Source organism: Vigna umbellata, chromosome 1 (genome assembly GCF_029865625.1).
Source record: "Vigna umbellata cultivar VRB3 chromosome 1, Vumbellata_1.0, whole genome shotgun sequence".
NCBI classification, from domain to species: Eukaryota; Viridiplantae; Streptophyta; class Magnoliopsida; order Fabales; family Fabaceae; genus Vigna; species Vigna umbellata.
In genome coordinates this window covers 92,980,579-92,998,673 of record NC_142165.1, presented here as the reverse complement: position 1 = coordinate 92,998,673, position 18,095 = coordinate 92,980,579, and the positions used below count along the sequence as shown (strand labels likewise).

General features: G+C 33.9%; 3 protein-coding genes across 3 annotated transcripts; 2 read left to right on the top strand and 1 right to left on the bottom strand.

Annotated features, from left to right (window-relative positions):
- Window positions 1–3,532: 3,532 nt before the first annotated feature.
- On the bottom strand, window positions 3,533–4,015 carry LOC148206828 (uncharacterized). The gene has a single exon (XM_088091371.1). The coding sequence runs from the start codon at window positions 4,013–4,015 to the stop codon at window positions 3,533–3,535; it is 483 nt and encodes a 160-aa protein (XP_087947497.1).
- A 3,688-nt stretch (window positions 4,016–7,703) lies between these two features.
- LOC148206827 (uncharacterized) lies at window positions 7,704–14,361 on the top strand. The gene is made up of 2 exons (XM_088114910.1): window positions 7,704–8,251; window positions 14,244–14,361. Exons 1-2 carry the CDS (start codon window positions 7,855–7,857, stop codon window positions 14,273–14,275), a joined length of 429 nt encoding a protein of 142 aa, XP_087971036.1. The 5' UTR covers window positions 7,704–7,854; the 3' UTR covers window positions 14,276–14,361.
- A 1,116-nt stretch (window positions 14,362–15,477) lies between these two features.
- Window positions 15,478–16,011, top strand: LOC148206826 (uncharacterized). The gene has a single exon (XM_088108872.1). The coding sequence runs from the start codon at window positions 15,478–15,480 to the stop codon at window positions 16,009–16,011; it is 534 nt and encodes a 177-aa protein (XP_087964998.1).
- The last annotated feature ends 2,084 nt before the right edge of the window (window positions 16,012–18,095 follow it).

Here is an 18,095-nt window from a genome sequence, read left to right as displayed (position 1 = left end):
AATAGTGAATAGTTAAAAAAAAAAATATTAAAATAAATTATGGAAGAGAACACTCCACGTAGAATTAATCATTCAGAGATAAGAATGGTGAATAAAAAATAATTTTTGAATAGTAAAAATGAATAGTAAAAGTGAATAGTAAAAATGAATAGTAAAAATGAATAGTAAAATTTTTGGCTATAAATAGCCAAGGGGGGGAGGCTGAAGATTTACACCAAAATTCTAGAGAAATTGTGAAGAGAAGAGAGTTAGAGGAAATTCTAGTTAAAGAGGGGAAATTCTGGAAGTTTCCGGAGAACGGTTTGAGAAGAGGAAACTAAGTCTGGAATAGAGGTAAGGGAAGCTAACTTTGAGTATTTCTTTTTGTATTATCTTGAGTCTTGAATATGCTATATTTTTCTTTTGTCTGATTTTAAATCTTAAATATGGAGTATTTTGTTTCTGTATGATTTTGAATTTTAAATGAGAATATGTTTTTTTTGTGTGTTAATATCCAAGTGTGATAATTGTAAAATGTGATATTGATTATGTTATGTCAATTGTATGTTATTAGTGGTTTATATTTTTATTTTGGAAGGATTAGAAATTGTCTAACCGGCTCTGCCAGATTCAATTTCTTGTTTCCCCAAACATTTTATTGTTTTCCTTATTTATCTTTATTGTATTTTGGAAGGATTAGAAATTGTCTAACCGGCTCTGCCAGATTCAATTTCTTGATTCCCCAAACTTTTTTTTATTTCCTTCTGTATTTATTTTATTACATTTTTGGAAGGATTAGAAGTTGTCTAACCGGCTCTGCCAGATTCAACTTCTTGTTTTCCCCAAACTATTTATTTCTTTACTTATTTATTTTATTGCATTTTTGGAAGGATTAGAAGTTGTCTAACCGGCTCTGCCAGATTCAACTTCTTATTTCCCCAGACATGTATTGTTCTTGTTATTTAATTATATTGTATTGATGGATGGATTAGAAGTTGTCTAACCGGCTCTGCCAGATTCAACTTCTTGTTTCCCCATGAATTTTTATATTAAGATTATTTTTATGATTGTCAAATATTGTATTCTTCTATGACCATTTATAGTAATGTTTTATTATTGTTAATTGTTTATAATTATCTTGTATGAATTCTATTATGGATGTTTATTGTGATGATTTTATTGAATGAGTTTGTTGGCTGAAATTAATCTTGTTGGAAGGTTTGGAATAAGGGTTCTATAATAGCTTGTATATGGGTATTAAATATATATACAGTGTTTGAGGTTGTTGTGAGAGGAAGTAAAATTAGGCATTTTAAGATTTAGAGCATAAGAAAACAAGGTAGATAAATTAAATAAATAAATTATTAATTATTGAAGGCCTCCCTTTGTTGGTAGGATAGAGGAACCTTAAAAACCTGAGTTGGCACATCCCTGATCATAGAGCAGCCCTGGCCTGGTCCAGTCAGTTGTGACTAGTCATATGTGCTGGCGTCGAAGGTGAGTTTGATGCGTTCAGACATCTGAGTCCTCTCCGGTGACCAATTGGGGTAAAGAAAAATCTCTACTAGGATGAAAATAAAATAAAACAAGTTGATTGTAGATGCATAATATTATCATGGTAAAAATTTCATATATATTTTATTTATCATTACATTGAGCCCAGACTTTAATATGTAGTTCCTAAGATATGTTGATGTATTTTTGTAACATCCCAATATCTCACACTGGATAATTCATAATTTATATATTGTAACATTACATTTACGGTAATATCCCGTAATCTCACACTTATAAATTCATAGTTAATATATGTCTACACATGTTTTAAACTCAGATTTCAACTATAAACTCATAAATATAATTCGAATTCTTCTAGCTTATTCTTCTGTCTCTCTCTTCATTGGCATTGGATCAGACGACATTCCTTCATCTGCTCCCGTATAACGAATTATACGATCATCGCACATACCCAAACACAAAACAAACACAAACAAGTAGGGTGAGCTAACATGCAACAAATCATTTATAAATCATGCATAATTACCTTGATATAAACATCATATAATAATTATGTTCGACACTCTCATACCACAATTCCTATTAGACACTCGTCTCACAATACCCAATAGACACCACAATACCCAATAGACACTCATCCGGATGATACGTTGATGAGCGGTCACGGGAGGTTATGCACTTGTAATGACTTCTACTTCTTTTTTTAATATACTTTCAAAATACTTCATACCATTTACAAGGTTAATCCCCTCACTATGTCCAAAACCGGCACATAGACCAGGACCTCCTGCTCCTCTCACCACATAATTCATCCCTCTCTACTTGAGACTAGATGATTATTAGAGTATCAGGATAACCTCCAACTACGGGACCCTCAACATCAACATATACACAAATACCATAACATTTATTTAATCTCTCCACAAGACTCATACCATACTAATATTCCTCAACTCACATTATACCCTTACAAAATCTCCCCATACTACCCATAACATGTTCAGATGCATAAATTCAAATGCAGTATAATAAAATGCAATTATCACAATTATAATTCATAATTCCATATCTACCACAAAAATGAATTCATCAGACATTTCCATTCCAACAAGATATATTGCACAATATTTTAATAGTACAAAATCTGTTCAATAAGATTTAAGTTAAAAACTTGTCGAGTAGACTTCCAGGAAAGAGAGGTGCGTCACAATGGACAACTTAAGTACCAAATCTTTCCTTAGCCAAAGTGTTCCTCAACTAGTTTTTAACAAATTTCTTATTTACAGATTCAAAACAACAGCATATAATATTAACACCGAATTTCAATATAGATAAACATACAGTAAGCATTAACAGTATTCATACATAATTTCAAGATATGAATAGTAATAAAACAATACTAAGTCATAATATAAAAGCATAGAAATACTAAATCATAATATAAAAGCATAGAAAAGTTAGCTCCCCTACCTCTATTCCAGACGTCTCTTGCTCTGAATTTATTTCTCTGAAACCTTTCAGAACCTCTACCCTTCTTGCAACTAAAAATTTCTCTCTAACTTTCTATCACTTGATTTCTCTTCTCTTGGTGCAAAATAATCTTCCCTCCCATGGTTATTTATAGTAAAAAAAATTTACTATTCATTAATATTTTAATATTATTTATTATTTTAATATTATTTAAAAATAATATTTCAATCATTTTCTCACCAAATCTGATCCTAATTTCTACCTACTACTTTCTTCCATGCTAAGAAATCCAAATGCTGAAAATTTATTTTTACTATTCACTTTTTACTATTTACTATTTACTATTTACTTTTTACTATTCAATTTAAAAAAATTTACTAAATAAGTTACCAAAAATTTGAACCTCTCCTTCTAAAATTACTATAATTTTATATCCAAAATTTACATTTTTCCATCCATTAAAATTATTATTACTAATAAAATACTAAAATTTACTATAATTATTTTTCATGGATCTTACATTCTCCCCAACAACAAAAATTTTCGTCCCCGAAAATTCTATACTTCAAGAAAATAGTTGAGGGTATAATTGTTTCATATCTTCTTCTAATTCCCATGTAGAGTCACCTGTCCTTTTATCCCAAACTACCCTGACTAAATTAATCGTTTTTCCTCTAAGTTCCTTTGTTTTAGTATCTTCTATACAAACAGGTTGTACTTCTACTGAGAGGTCCTCTCGGATTTGAATCTCCTCTATTTCTATAATGTGGGAAGGGTCAGGTACATACTTTCTTAGTTGGGAGACATGAAAAACTGAATGAAGATTCGCCAACTGAGGGGGTAGCGCAATCTCGTAAGCGACTGGCCCAATTCGTCTCAAAATTTGGTATGGACCAATGAACTTAGGAGAAAGTTTCCTGGAGCGAAGTGCTCTTCCAACACCCGTGGTTGAAGTTACTCGCAGAAAAACATGGTCCCCAGTCGCAAACTCTAACGGTCTCCTCCTTTGATCTGCATACGATTTTTGTCTACTCTGAGAAGCCTTCATTCTTTCCCGTATCAATTTTACTTTGTTGGTGGTTTGTTGTAGTAGCTCAGGTCCTATTAAAACTGATTCACCATCTTGATACCAGCACAACGGAGTTTGACATCGTCGGCCGTACAGAGCCTCATAAGGTGCCATTCTCGGCTAGTTGTCTTAAGGTTTCCGCATGTTGTCTTTGGCTTGCTTCAGAATTTAGTCTGGCCGCTTCTAACTGTTGTAGGGCCGTTGTGTGTTGTTGCATTAAAGCAGCTCCCTGTTGTTGAAGAGCGGATGCGATAGATTCTAAAGCCCTTGCAAGGCTAGGTACCTCAGGGGTTTCACGATTGGGTTGTCTACGAGCCATTTCTCTCTGTTCATACAGAGAATTATTGTTATTATAATTTATAATATGAGTTTGTAGGATTAATCCACAACTCTTAGGTCGTCTTAAGGACGAACCGCTCTGATACCATTAATGTAACATCCCAATATCTCACACTGGATAATTCATAATTTATATATTGTAACATTACATTTACGGTAATATCCCGTAATCTCACACTTATAAATTCATAGTTAATATATGTCTACACATGTTTTAAACTCAGATTTCAACTATAAACTCATAAATATAATTCGAATTCTTCTAGCTTATTCTTCTGTCTCTCTCTTCATTGGCATTGGATCAGACGACATTCCTTCATCTGCTCCCGTATAACGAATTATACGATCATCGCACATACCCAAACACAAAACAAACACAAACAAGTAGGGTGAGCTAACATGCAACAAATCATTTATAAATCATGCATAATTACCTTGATATAAACATCATATAATAATTATGTTCGACACTCTCATACCACAATTCCTATTAGACACTCGTCTCACAATACCCAATAGACACCACAATACCCAATAGACACTCATCCGGATGATACGTTGATGAGCGGTCACGGGAGGTTATGCACTTGTAATGACTTCTACTTCTTTTTTTAATATACTTTCAAAATACTTCATACCATTTACAAGGTTAATCCCCTCACTATGTCCAAAACCGGCACATAGACCAGGACCTCCTGCTCCTCTCACCACATAATTCATCCCTCTCTACTTGAGACTAGATGATTATTAGAGTATCAGGATAACCTCCAACTACGGGACCCTCAACATCAACATATACACAAATACCATAACATTTATTTAATCTCTCCACAAGACTCATACCATACTAATATTCCTCAACTCACATTATACCCTTACAAAATCTCCCCATACTACCCATAACATGTTCAGATGCATAAATTCAAATGCAGTATAATAAAATGCAATTATCACAATTATAATTCATAATTCCATATCTACCACAAAAATGAATTCATCAGACATTTCCATTCCAACAAGATATATTGCACAATATTTTAATAGTACAAAATCTGTTCAATAAGATTTAAGTTAAAAACTTGTCGAGTAGACTTCCAGGAAAGAGAGGTGCGTCACAATGGACAACTTAAGTACCAAATCTTTCCTTAGCCAAAGTGTTCCTCAACTAGTTTTTAACAAATTTCTTATTTACAGATTCAAAACAACAGCATATAATATTAACACCGAATTTCAATATAGATAAACATACAGTAAGCATTAACAGTATTCATACATAATTTCAAGATATGAATAGTAATAAAACAATACTAAGTCATAATATAAAAGCATAGAAATACTAAATCATAATATAAAAGCATAGAAAAGTTAGCTCCCCTACCTCTATTCCAGACGTCTCTTGCTCTGAATTTATTTCTCTGAAACCTTTCAGAACCTCTACCCTTCTTGCAACTAAAAATTTCTCTCTAACTTTCTATCACTTGATTTCTCTTCTCTTGGTGCAAAATAATCTTCCCTCCCATGGTTATTTATAGTAAAAAAAATTTACTATTCATTAATATTTTAATATTATTTATTATTTTAATATTATTTAAAAATAATATTTCAATCATTTTCTCACCAAATCTGATCCTAATTTCTACCTACTACTTTCTTCCATGCTAAGAAATCCAAATGCTGAAAATTTATTTTTACTATTCACTTTTTACTATTTACTATTTACTATTTACTTTTTACTATTCAATTTAAAAAAATTTACTAAATAAGTTACCAAAAATTTGAACCTCTCCTTCTAAAATTACTATAATTTTATATCCAAAATTTACATTTTTCCATCCATTAAAATTATTATTACTAATAAAATACTAAAATTTACTATAATTATTTTTCATGGATCTTACAATTTTGGTTGATCCATGATCTTTGTTTGGTGAAAATATGTTGAGTTATACTCGTTATGGGCAAAATGAGTTTATAATATGAAGCATGATATCTGTCAATGTGTTTAATTTATTGATACCAAAACGGGTTATTATGAATTCATGATTAAAGAATGAACATGATTGAGTTAGGTGGATAAGAGGGTATGAATTGTTGGTTTTTATGAAATGTTGGAGTGGATATGAGAAATCATTACTTATGAAATGATGTTTACTACCGGGAGTAGTATGTTCGAGTTATACCATGAGAGTTTGGTATGAGCAAAGTAACACCTGAGATTTATGGAAGCAGGCAGAGAGGGGTCTGACCATAAGGCTTCAGAAAGTAAGACATAGTATGTAAGTGAGGCTTAAGGAAGCAGGCAGAGAGCGGTCTGACCATAAGGCTTCATGAGTAAGCATGGTACACTTGTAAGATTTATGGAAATGAGAAAGATGATTTTGATAATGATGAATTAATGACACCGGAATAATGATATTTTATCAATTGCAGAAATACCTGATTTTAATATTTTTGTTACAAGTTTAATGATTTTATGATATGGTTGGCTTACCCTTATTTGTTTGTACTATGATCATATAACTCATGTTATATGTGATTAGATAATGTTGCAGATGCGGTTGAAAAAGCTTAGAGATGAGAGAGATGCGGGGAAAAACTTTCAGGGATTTTTGTAAAAAGAATAAATTTGTATTGGGAAGATTATGTTGTGTAAAATTTAGAAGTTGAAATTTCAATGGTGAAGACTATATTGTTTAAAGTTTGTAAGTTTGGTATTGTACTTTGGAGTAATTGAAATAAAGTTTGATTGTTTATATGAGATATCAAATTAATTTAGTCTCTACTATCAGTAATACCCTTTAAATTATTCGGGTGTTACATTATGGTATCAGAGCAATGGTTTTCGAAAGTATTTTGGGACTATGGGGAGTGAAATTATTATTCTTAGTAAAACTATTAATGGTTATGATGAAAATGACTATTTGGAGGAAATTGATATCATATGCTAAATTGTATTGTTATCTTTTTGAAGAAATCATTTAAACTCGACAAAGATGCAGCAACAACAAGTTGATCAAGTACCTCAAAATCATTCTAGCTTGAATGACTTCTTAAGGCATGATCCAACTAAATTTAATGGGGAGGCTACTCCTGATGAGGCTGACTCTTGGCTAAGGCAGAACGAGAAGATTTTTCGGGTAATAACTTGCTCAGAAGAACAAAAATTAACTTATGCATCATTTCTTTTGGTGGGTGAGGCTGAATATTGGTGGGAAAGTATGCAACAGTTGATGACGGTTCGTGGTGAGACTGTGAATTGGGAGAACTTTAAGATAAGGTTCTTGGAAAAATATTTTCCAAACAGTGCAAAATTTGCAAGGGAGGCGGAGTTTCTGACCTTACAACAAAGAAGGTTATCAGTACAAGAGTACGTAGTAAAATTTAATTATCTCTCGAGGTTTTATACTCAGAATATCACAGAAGAATGGAGATGTCGAAAATTCGAGGGAGGACTAAGGCATGAACTGAAGAAGGTACTTATGCCATTGGAAATACAAGAGTTTCCAGCATTGGTAGAGAAAGCCAGAATGATAGAATTGTTGGAGTTTGATCCAAGTAGAGTTTCCAGACTTGCAAAGGGAGAATCTTCAATGAAATTCAACAAGAAACCTTATGAAAAACCACAATTATCATATCGAGGAACAGTGAAGTGTTTTGAGTGTGGAGGGGCACATTTCAGACGTGACTGCCCTAAACTTACTGGGGAAAGAGTTGAAGGGAAGAGATGTTTCATCTGCAATGATCCAGGACACTTTGCTAATGTCTGTCCAAAGAAAAAGAAGGTGGGAGAACCACAACAACAAGATTCTGCTGAAGTAAAGCCCCGGGCAACAGGAAGAGTATTCGCAATGTCTGCAGAAGAGGCTACTAAGCCAGGTACATTAATCTTACACACCTGTATGCTGTTAGGAGAATGCGTATATGTTTTGTTTGACTCTGGAGCCACACACTCCTTTATATCTCTAGCATGTTTAGAAAGACTCGGATTACCGATGCTTGATCTAGGGTGTGAATTAGTAGTTTCTACACCAGCATCGGGACCAGTTACGACCAGTTCAGTCTGTGTCGGATGCCCGATCCAAATTGCAGGACGCAAGTTCAAAGTGAACTTGATCTGCTTACCCCTTCAAAATCTAGACATTATTTTAGGAATGGATTGGTTGACTGCCAATCACGTTCTTATTGATTGTGGGAAACAAAAGATAGAGTTTCTAAATTTGAACAATTTAGAACTAAGCTCAACTCGAGTCGCTGCGAAGGATATCAAAGATGGAGCTACCTGCTATGTGGTGTTAGCTCAGGAGAAAAGAGAGAATACTGAAGAACAAATCATCGGAATACCTGTGGTAGAAGAATATGTTGATGTTTTTCCAGAAGAAGTGCCAGGTTTACCACCTAGTCGAGAGATCGATTTCACAATAGATCTAGTGCCCGGAGCTGGCCCGGTTTCTATGGCTCCATACAGAATGGCTCCTGCCGAACTAGCAGAGTTGAAAAAGCAAATCGAAGATCTGTTGGAGAAGAAGTTTATCCGTCCAAGTGTGTCTCCATGGGGAGCTCCTGTATTGCTGGTGAAAAAGAAGGATGGAAGTTCAAGGTTGTGCGTGGATTATCGACAGTTGAACAAGGTTACAATAAAGAACAAATATCCTTTGCCAAGAATCGATGATCTATTAGATCAGTTGAGAGGAGCAGAGGTGTTTTCAAAAATTGATCTCAGATCTGGTTACCATCAGATTCTTGTCAAGACGGAAGATGTACAAAAGACGGCTTTCAGATCTCGCTATGGACACTTTGAGTACGTGGTAATGCCGTTTGGTGTGACGAATGCCCCAGCGATTTTTATGGACTACATGAACAGAATATTTCGGTCATGTTTAGATAAGTTCGTGGTAGTATTTATCGACGATATTCTTATCTATTCAGAGAATAAGGAAAAGCATGCAGAACACTTGAGGGTGGCGTTGGAAATTTTAAGAAAACATCAACTGTATGGGAAACTATCAAAGTGTGAGTTCTGGATAGAGAAAGTACAATTTTTGGGTCATGTGATTTCTGCTCAAGGAATCTCAGTGGATCCAGCAAAAGTGGAAGCTGTGCTAAAGTGGGAGCGGCCGAAAACTGTAACTGAAGTACGAAGTTTTGTAGGATTAGCCGGTTATTACCGACGTTTTGTCGAAGGGTTTTCCAAGATTGTAGGTCCTCTAACTCAGTTAACTCGTAAAGATCAACCATTTCTGTGGACTGACAAGTGCGAAGCCAGTTTTGAAAATATGAAGCAACGACTAACATCAGCACCAGTATTAATCATTCCAGACTCTAGCAAATCTTTTGAGGTGTACTGCGATGCGTCATATCAAGGATTGGGGTGCGTTCTAATGCAAGGAAGGAGACCTGTAGCTTATGCATCTAGGCAGTTAAAAGCGCATGAGAAAAACTACCCAACGCATGACATCGAACTTGCAGCAGTAGTATTTGCATTAAAGACATGGAGACACTACCTCTATGGGGCAAGTTTCCAAGTTTTTAGTGACCATAAGAGTCTAAAGTATTTGTTCGATCAAAAGGAATTGAACATGCGACAAAGAAGATGGATGGAATATATGAAGGACTATGACTTCGAGCTTTTATATCACCCAGGAAAAGCCAATGTGGTGGCAGATGCATTGAGTAGGAGACAAGCTCAGATAACAACGATGATGGTGAAGGAATTAGAACTGTTAGAAAAGTTACGTGATATGAACTTGGGGTTGCAGTTAAACCCAGATCACATATGGTGTAGTCATTTAGTAATCACTAGTGACTTCTTAGAACAAGTGAAGGTTGAGCAGTCGATGGATCAAGAGTTGCAGCAAAAGATCAGGTTGTTGGACACCGATCAAGCTAAGGAGTTCGTTCTAAGTAAAGATGGCATACTTCGATTTAAAAACAGAGTGTGTATCCCTGCAAAGAGTGAATTAAAACATTTAATTTTAGACGAAGGCCATAAAAGTCGTCTTAGCATACATCCAGGTATGACTAAGATGTATAAGGACCTGAAAGAGTCATTTTGGTGGAATGGAATGAAGAGGGATGTGGCCGAGTTTGTAGCAGCCTGCTTGGTGTGTCAAAAAGCAAAAGTGGAGCATCAAAAACCGGGAGGGATGTTACGACAGTTAGACATTCCTCAATGGAAGTGGGACAGTATCTCGATGGACTTTGTAACACATTTACCAAAATCATCAAAAGGTCACGATTCTATCTGGGTTATCGTTGATAGACTAACCAAGAGCGCTCACTTTTTGCCTATTAATCAACGTATGTCACTAGAAAAGCTGACGGAGTTATACATCGGGGAAGTAGTGAGGTTGCATGGCATACCTACAAGCATTGTGTCAGACAGAGATCCAAGGTTTACTTCAAGGTTTTGGCAGACGCTACAGAAGGCTCTGGGAACACAGTTGAAGATGAGTTCGGCTTATCACCCTCAGACTGATGGTCAAACAGAAAGGACTATTCAATCTTTGGAGGATTTGCTGAGAACTTGTGTATTAGATCATCTTGGAAGTTGGAATGAGATACTACCATTAGTAGAATTTACTTACAACAACAGTTATCATTCCAGTATTGGTATGCCACCATATGAAGCTTTATATGGAAGAAGATGTAGAACACCGTTGTGTTGGTTTCAAGATGGGGAAGCACTGACAGTGGGACCCGAGCTATTACAACAAACCACAGAAAAAATAAAATTAGTCCAAGATCGGATGAAAGCAACTCAAAGTAGACAAAAGTCATATGCCGACAAAAGAAGAAGACCGTTAGAATTTGAAGAAGGAGATCATGTATTCTTACGAGTAACGCCAACTACAGGAGTCGGGAGAGCTATCAAGATGAGGAAACTGACACCAAAATTTCTCGGACCGTATCAAATTCTCAAAAAGATTGGGCCAGTGGCTTATGAGATAGCACTACCACCTCGATTGACATATTTGCATAACGTTTTTCATGTATCCCAACTGCGGAAGTATATTCCAGATCCAAAGCATGTGTTAGAAGTTGATGAAATTCAGGTCAAGGAAAATTTAACAATGGAAGTTGGCCCAGTGCGTATACTAGATGTTCAAATGAAAAAGTTAAGAGGGAAGGATATTCGCACGGTAAAGGTACTTTGGAATGAAGACACACAGGAAATGACTTGGGAATTGGAAGAATTTATGATAAAGGAATATCCATATCTCTTTTGTAAGTAATTTTTTTTTTGTTAAATAGTCTTTGTTTAAATAAATAATTTTCGAGGGCGAAAATAATTGTTGTTGGGGAGATTGTAAGATCCTTGAAAATATTTGTATGTTAAAATGTAAGATCCATAAAAAAAAAAATATTTATAATAGTAAATTTTAACATTTTATTAGTAATAATAATTTTAATGGATAGAAAAATGTAAATTTTTGGATATAAAGTTATAGTAATTTTGGAGGGAGAGCTTCAAATTTTTGATAACTTATTTAGGATTTTTTTAGAAATGTGAATAGTGAATAGTGAATAGTAAATAGTAAATAGTGAATAGTGAATAGTGAATAGTTAAAAAAAAAAATATTAAAATAAATTATGGAAGAGAACACTCCACGTAGAATTAATCATTCAGAGATAAGAATGGTGAATAAAAAATAATTTTTGAATAGTAAAAATGAATAGTAAAAGTGAATAGTAAAAATGAATAGTAAAAATGAATAGTAAAATTTTTGGCTATAAATAGCCAAGGGGGGGAGGCTGAAGATTTACACCAAAATTCTAGAGAAATTGTGAAGAGAAGAGAGTTAGAGGAAATTCTAGTTAAAGAGGGGAAATTCTGGAAGTTTCCGGAGAACGGTTTGAGAAGAGGAAACTAAGTCTGGAATAGAGGTAAGGGAAGCTAACTTTGAGTATTTCTTTTTGTATTATCTTGAGTCTTGAATATGCTATATTTTTCTTTTGTCTGATTTTAAATCTTAAATATGGAGTATTTTGTTTCTGTATGATTTTGAATTTTAAATGAGAATATGTTTTTTTTGTGTGTTAATATCCAAGTGTGATAATTGTAAAATGTGATATTGATTATGTTATGTCAATTGTATGTTATTAGTGGTTTATATTTTTATTTTGGAAGGATTAGAAATTGTCTAACCGGCTCTGCCAGATTCAATTTCTTGTTTCCCCAAACATTTTATTGTTTTCCTTATTTATCTTTATTGTATTTTGGAAGGATTAGAAATTGTCTAACCGGCTCTGCCAGATTCAATTTCTTGATTCCCCAAACTTTTTTTTATTTCCTTCTGTATTTATTTTATTACATTTTTGGAAGGATTAGAAGTTGTCTAACCGGCTCTGCCAGATTCAACTTCTTGTTTTCCCCAAACTATTTATTTCTTTACTTATTTATTTTATTGCATTTTTGGAAGGATTAGAAGTTGTCTAACCGGCTCTGCCAGATTCAACTTCTTATTTCCCCAGACATGTATTGTTCTTGTTATTTAATTATATTGTATTGATGGATGGATTAGAAGTTGTCTAACCGGCTCTGCCAGATTCAACTTCTTGTTTCCCCATGAATTTTTATATTAAGATTATTTTTATGATTGTCAAATATTGTATTCTTCTATGACCATTTATAGTAATGTTTTATTATTGTTAATTGTTTATAATTATCTTGTATGAATTCTATTATGGATGTTTATTGTGATGATTTTATTGAATGAGTTTGTTGGCTGAAATTAATCTTGTTGGAAGGTTTGGAATAAGGGTTCTATAATAGCTTGTATATGGGTATTAAATATATATACAGTGTTTGAGGTTGTTGTGAGAGGAAGTAAAATTAGGCATTTTAAGATTTAGAGCATAAGAAAACAAGGTAGATAAATTAAATAAATAAATTATTAATTATTGAAGGCCTCCCTTTGTTGGTAGGATAGAGGAACCTTAAAAACCTGAGTTGGCACATCCCTGATCATAGAGCAGCCCTGGCCTGGTCCAGTCAGTTGTGACTAGTCATATGTGCTGGCGTCGAAGGTGAGTTTGATGCGTTCAGACATCTGAGTCCTCTCCGGTGACCAATTGGGGTAAAGAAAAATCTCTACTAGGATGAAAATAAAATAAAACAAGTTGATTGTAGATGCATAATATTATCATGGTAAAAATTTCATATATATTTTATTTATCATTACATTGAGCCCAGACTTTAATATGTAGTTCCTAAGATATGTTGATGTATTTTGGTTGATCCATGATCTTTGTTTGGTGAAAATATGTTGAGTTATACTCGTTATGGGCAAAATGAGTTTATAATATGAAGCATGATATCTGTCAATGTGTTTAATTTATTGATACCAAAACGGGTTATTATGAATTCATGATTAAAGAATGAACATGATTGAGTTAGGTGGATAAGAGGGTATGAATTGTTGGTTTTTATGAAATGTTGGAGTGGATATGAGAAATCATTACTTATGAAATGATGTTTACTACCGGGAGTAGTATGTTCGAGTTATACCATGAGAGTTTGGTATGAGCAAAGTAACACCTGAGATTTATGGAAGCAGGCAGAGAGGGGTCTGACCATAAGGCTTCAGAAAGTAAGACATAGTATGTAAGTGAGGCTTAAGGAAGCAGGCAGAGAGCGGTCTGACCATAAGGCTTCATGAGTAAGCATGGTACACTTGTAAGATTTATGGAAATGAGAAAGATGATTTTGATAATGATGAATTAATGACACCGGAATAATGATATTTTATCAATTGCAGAAATACCTGATTTTAATATTTTTGTTACAAGTTTAATGATTTTATGATATGGTTGGCTTACCCTTATTTGTTTGTACTATGATCATATAACTCATGTTATATGTGATTAGATAATGTTGCAGATGCGGTTGAAAAAGCTTAGAGATGAGAGAGATGCGGGGAAAAACTTTCAGGGATTTTTGTAAAAAGAATAAATTTGTATTGGGAAGATTATGTTGTGTAAAATTTAGAAGTTGAAATTTCAATGGTGAAGACTATATTGTTTAAAGTTTGTAAGTTTGGTATTGTACTTTGGAGTAATTGAAATAAAGTTTGATTGTTTATATGAGATATCAAATTAATTTAGTCTCTACTATCAGTAATACCCTTTAAATTATTCGGGTGTTACATCTATATATATATATATTATATAATATGTGTTAGGGTATAAGGTGGGAGGTAATGAGAAGGAGAAGAAAGGTAGGAGGAAAGTGAGGTCGAACAATATTGACCGTAAAGGCCGAACGGTGGACAAAAGGGGAAGTGAGGCCGAACGGTGGAAGGCATGGAGAGGTTAGGCCGAACGGTGGACAACGGGGAGCGACTAGACTGAACAGTGGGAAGCAGAGAGAATATTCAAGTATAAGTTAATTAGAGTAAATAAATATAGTATAAGTTAATTAGAGTAAATAAATATATATTCAGAAAATATTCAATATAAGATATTTATAATTAAGGATATATGCTAGGATAATATATAGGGATATATTTATATTAAATATAGGGATATTTATATTAAATGCATATATATTATAGGGAAATATTTAATAAGGGATGTGCGGGAAATAATTAGTATAAATAAAGTTAGAGTCTAAGGTTAAATTGATTTGTGAGTTTTGTAAGGGAGGTTGTGCTCTCAAGTAATTGACGGAGATCCTACTCTCAGTTATTAGAAATAATTGACGGAGGTTATGCTCTCAATTATTGTTTACCCTTGTTTATTCAGATATTACCATCAATAAAAGAGATTCATTCGTTCAATTCCATTTTTTCATTATTCTTTTGCTTGTTTTGAGTGTGTGAGAGGTTGATTTCGTTACGTCTCCTACTCGGTCATGTAACAATTGGTCCGACCTGTCAGATCATCAAGGGAGGAAATTGTCGGATCATCAAGGGAGGAAACTGCCGAATCATCAAGGGAGAAAACTGTCGGATCATCGAGGGAGGAAACTGCCGGATCATCAAGGGAGGAAACTGTCGGATCATCAAGGGAGGAAACTGCCGGATCATCATGGAGGGAAGAGTGAATGTCATTGAAGTGAAATTGAAGGTCATAAAATTCTCCATGGGCGGATTGGATTGCAGATGGCAGTCCAAGAGCTAGTGAAGATGATGGGGGAGCGTGGTCGACGACATGAGGGGAATTCGGAGGGTAGTCAAGGGTCTGTCAACGGGAGAAAGGAGGAGGAAGGTGAGAAAGACGATGGCAGGCTAGATGGGGGGCACCGAGAGGAGCAGCCGAAATGGAGAAAAAGGGTCGATTTACCCGTTTTTGAAGGGATTGATCCGTTGAATTGGATCAATAGAACGGAAAAGTTCTTTGAACTACAAGGAGTATCGGAGGAAGAAAAGATGTGCCTATCTTATATCAGCATGGAGGGAGTTGTTGGACACTGGTTCTGGAGGGAGAAGGCCCGAGACCATTCATGGGGAGGATTGAAGGAGGCGATGATGAACCGATTTGGAGGAAGGAGTCGAGGAACAATCTTCAAGAGGTTGGCGGCCTGTAAACAATCAGGCACCGTGGAAGAGTATATCCAAGGTTTTGAAATCTTGGTCGGCCAAACGAAAGCATTACCCGAAGCACAGCTGATGGGTTATTTTATGGCAGGCTTATAGGAGGGGATCCGTAATCAAATCCGACTACTTGATCCCCAGGAGTTGATGGTCGCCATGAGAATTGCAAGGGATGCCGAGGAGGCCCAAGGCAGGACAAAGGATGAGAATTAGAGCGTGACAAAGAACCCCACACCTTTGGAACGAACAAACGATGAGGAGACACAACCCAAAGTAAATCGTTATAACCCAGGCCGATTGTTCGTCGCCGAGCGGTCCGAAGCCCATCACTATAACCCAGGCCGATTGGGAGTTGCCGAGAGTATGGGGTCCGTACAGAAGGAAGGGAGTGATAACAATGAAGAGAAACACCAGGAATATGCCTTATTCAGAAGGCATAAAACGGAGAGAAGAGGGAAGGTGTATCACGTGTGGGGGACCGTTCGATCCTTGTCACCACTGCCCGGACAGGAGTTTGAGAGTCCTAATATTGGCAAAGGACGAGGAGGAATTTCCACCTCCCAAACCTCCAGACCTGAATTGATGAGGACCCATGAGATCAAGCTCCCTCAATCCAACCTTGGGGACAAGGTTGTTTTGCAACGGGGTGTAATGTTAGGGTATAAGGTGGGAGGTAATGAGAAGGAGAAGAAAGGTAGGAGGGAAGTGAGGCCGAACAGTATTGACCGTAAAGGTCAAATGGTGGACAACAGGGAGCGATCAGGCCGAACGGTGGGAAGCAGAGAGAATATTCAAGTATAAGTTAATTAGAGTAAATAAATATAGTATAAGTTAATTAGAGTAAATAAATATATATTCAGGAAAATATTCAATATAAGATATTTATAATTAAGGATATATGCTAGGATAATACATAGGGAGATATTTATATTAAATATAGGGATATTTATATTAAATGCATATATATTATAGGGAAATATTTAATAAGGGATGTGCGGGAAATAATTAGTATAAATAAAGTTAGAGTCTAGAGTTAAAGTGATGCTTTTGATTTGTGAGTTTTATAAGAGAGGTTATGCTCTCAGGTAACTGACGGAGATCCTGCTCCCAGTTATTAGAAATAATTGACGGAGGTTATGCTCCCAATTATTATTTACCCTTGTTTATTCAGATATTACCATCAATAAAAGATATTCATTCGTTCAATTACATTCTTTCATTATTCTTTTGCTTGTTTTGAGTGTGTGAGAGATTGATTTCGTTACGTATCCTACTCGGTCACGTAACAATATGTGAAAATAAAATTTGTGTTAATTTTATAAAAGGAAAAATATTTTACATGTCACGATCACCGTTCTCTTCAGACTAACAGTATCATGCGTGAATTTGACAAGGGTGTTTCACCTACACCTCCAACATTTCATTTTGCACCTCCAAAAATGTCATTCTTAACCTTCTAATACCATCCTACACCTCCAACTTTTTCAAAACTTTCATTTTTAACTTCAATAAATATTTTTTCATTTTCTTCTCTTTCTTATTAAAAAGCACTCTTCACCACCTTAATAATAATTTAATTTAATTTAAAATTTAAATATTATTTAATATAATTTTATATTTTAATAATTATTAAAATATAATTTATATTATAATAATAATTATATTAAAAACATAAAAATAAAATAACAAAACTAAAAATAATAAAAAATAAATAATAATAATAAATTTGATTTAATATATTCAAATATATTAAATTTTATTAAAATATTAAAATAAATTAAATAATTATAAATTTTAAATAAAAGCCAAAATTTTAAAAACTTGTTTATCAAATATTAAAATTCGTAAAATATGCTAACACTTTTGCTTTTTAATTAAAATTTAATAAATATTGAATATAAATAAAAATTATAATATTATTTATTATATTTTTATATTTTTATATTTTAATAATAATTAAAATATGATTTATATTTTTATAATAGTTTTATTAAAAAAATTAAAATAATAATAACTAAAATAAGATTAATAATAATAAAAATAAAAATAATATTTAAAATCATATTTAATAAATTTAAATATATTAAATTATATTAAATTAAATTCAATAATCATTAAAGTTTAAGAAACACAAAATTTTGAAAAGATTTGTTAACCATAGAAACCGATGAGTTATGTTACGAATA

What these genes read in the sequence shown, in the direction of transcription:
- LOC148206828 (XM_088091371.1), bottom strand. Translation starts at nt 4,015, where the DNA reads ATGAAGGCTTCTCAGAGTAGACAAAAATCGTATGCAGATCAAAGGAGG.
- LOC148206827 (XM_088114910.1), top strand. Translation starts at nt 7,855, where the DNA reads ATGCCATTGGAAATACAAGAGTTTCCAGCATTGGTAGAGAAAGCCAGA. An exon ending in AGAAGAGGCTACTAAGCCAG is followed by an intron (nt 8,252 to 14,243) that starts GTACATTAATCT and finishes ATATGTGATTAG; the next exon opens with ATAATGTTGCAGATGCGGTT.
- LOC148206826 (XM_088108872.1), top strand. Translation starts at nt 15,478, where the DNA reads ATGGCAGTCCAAGAGCTAGTGAAGATGATGGGGGAGCGTGGTCGACGA.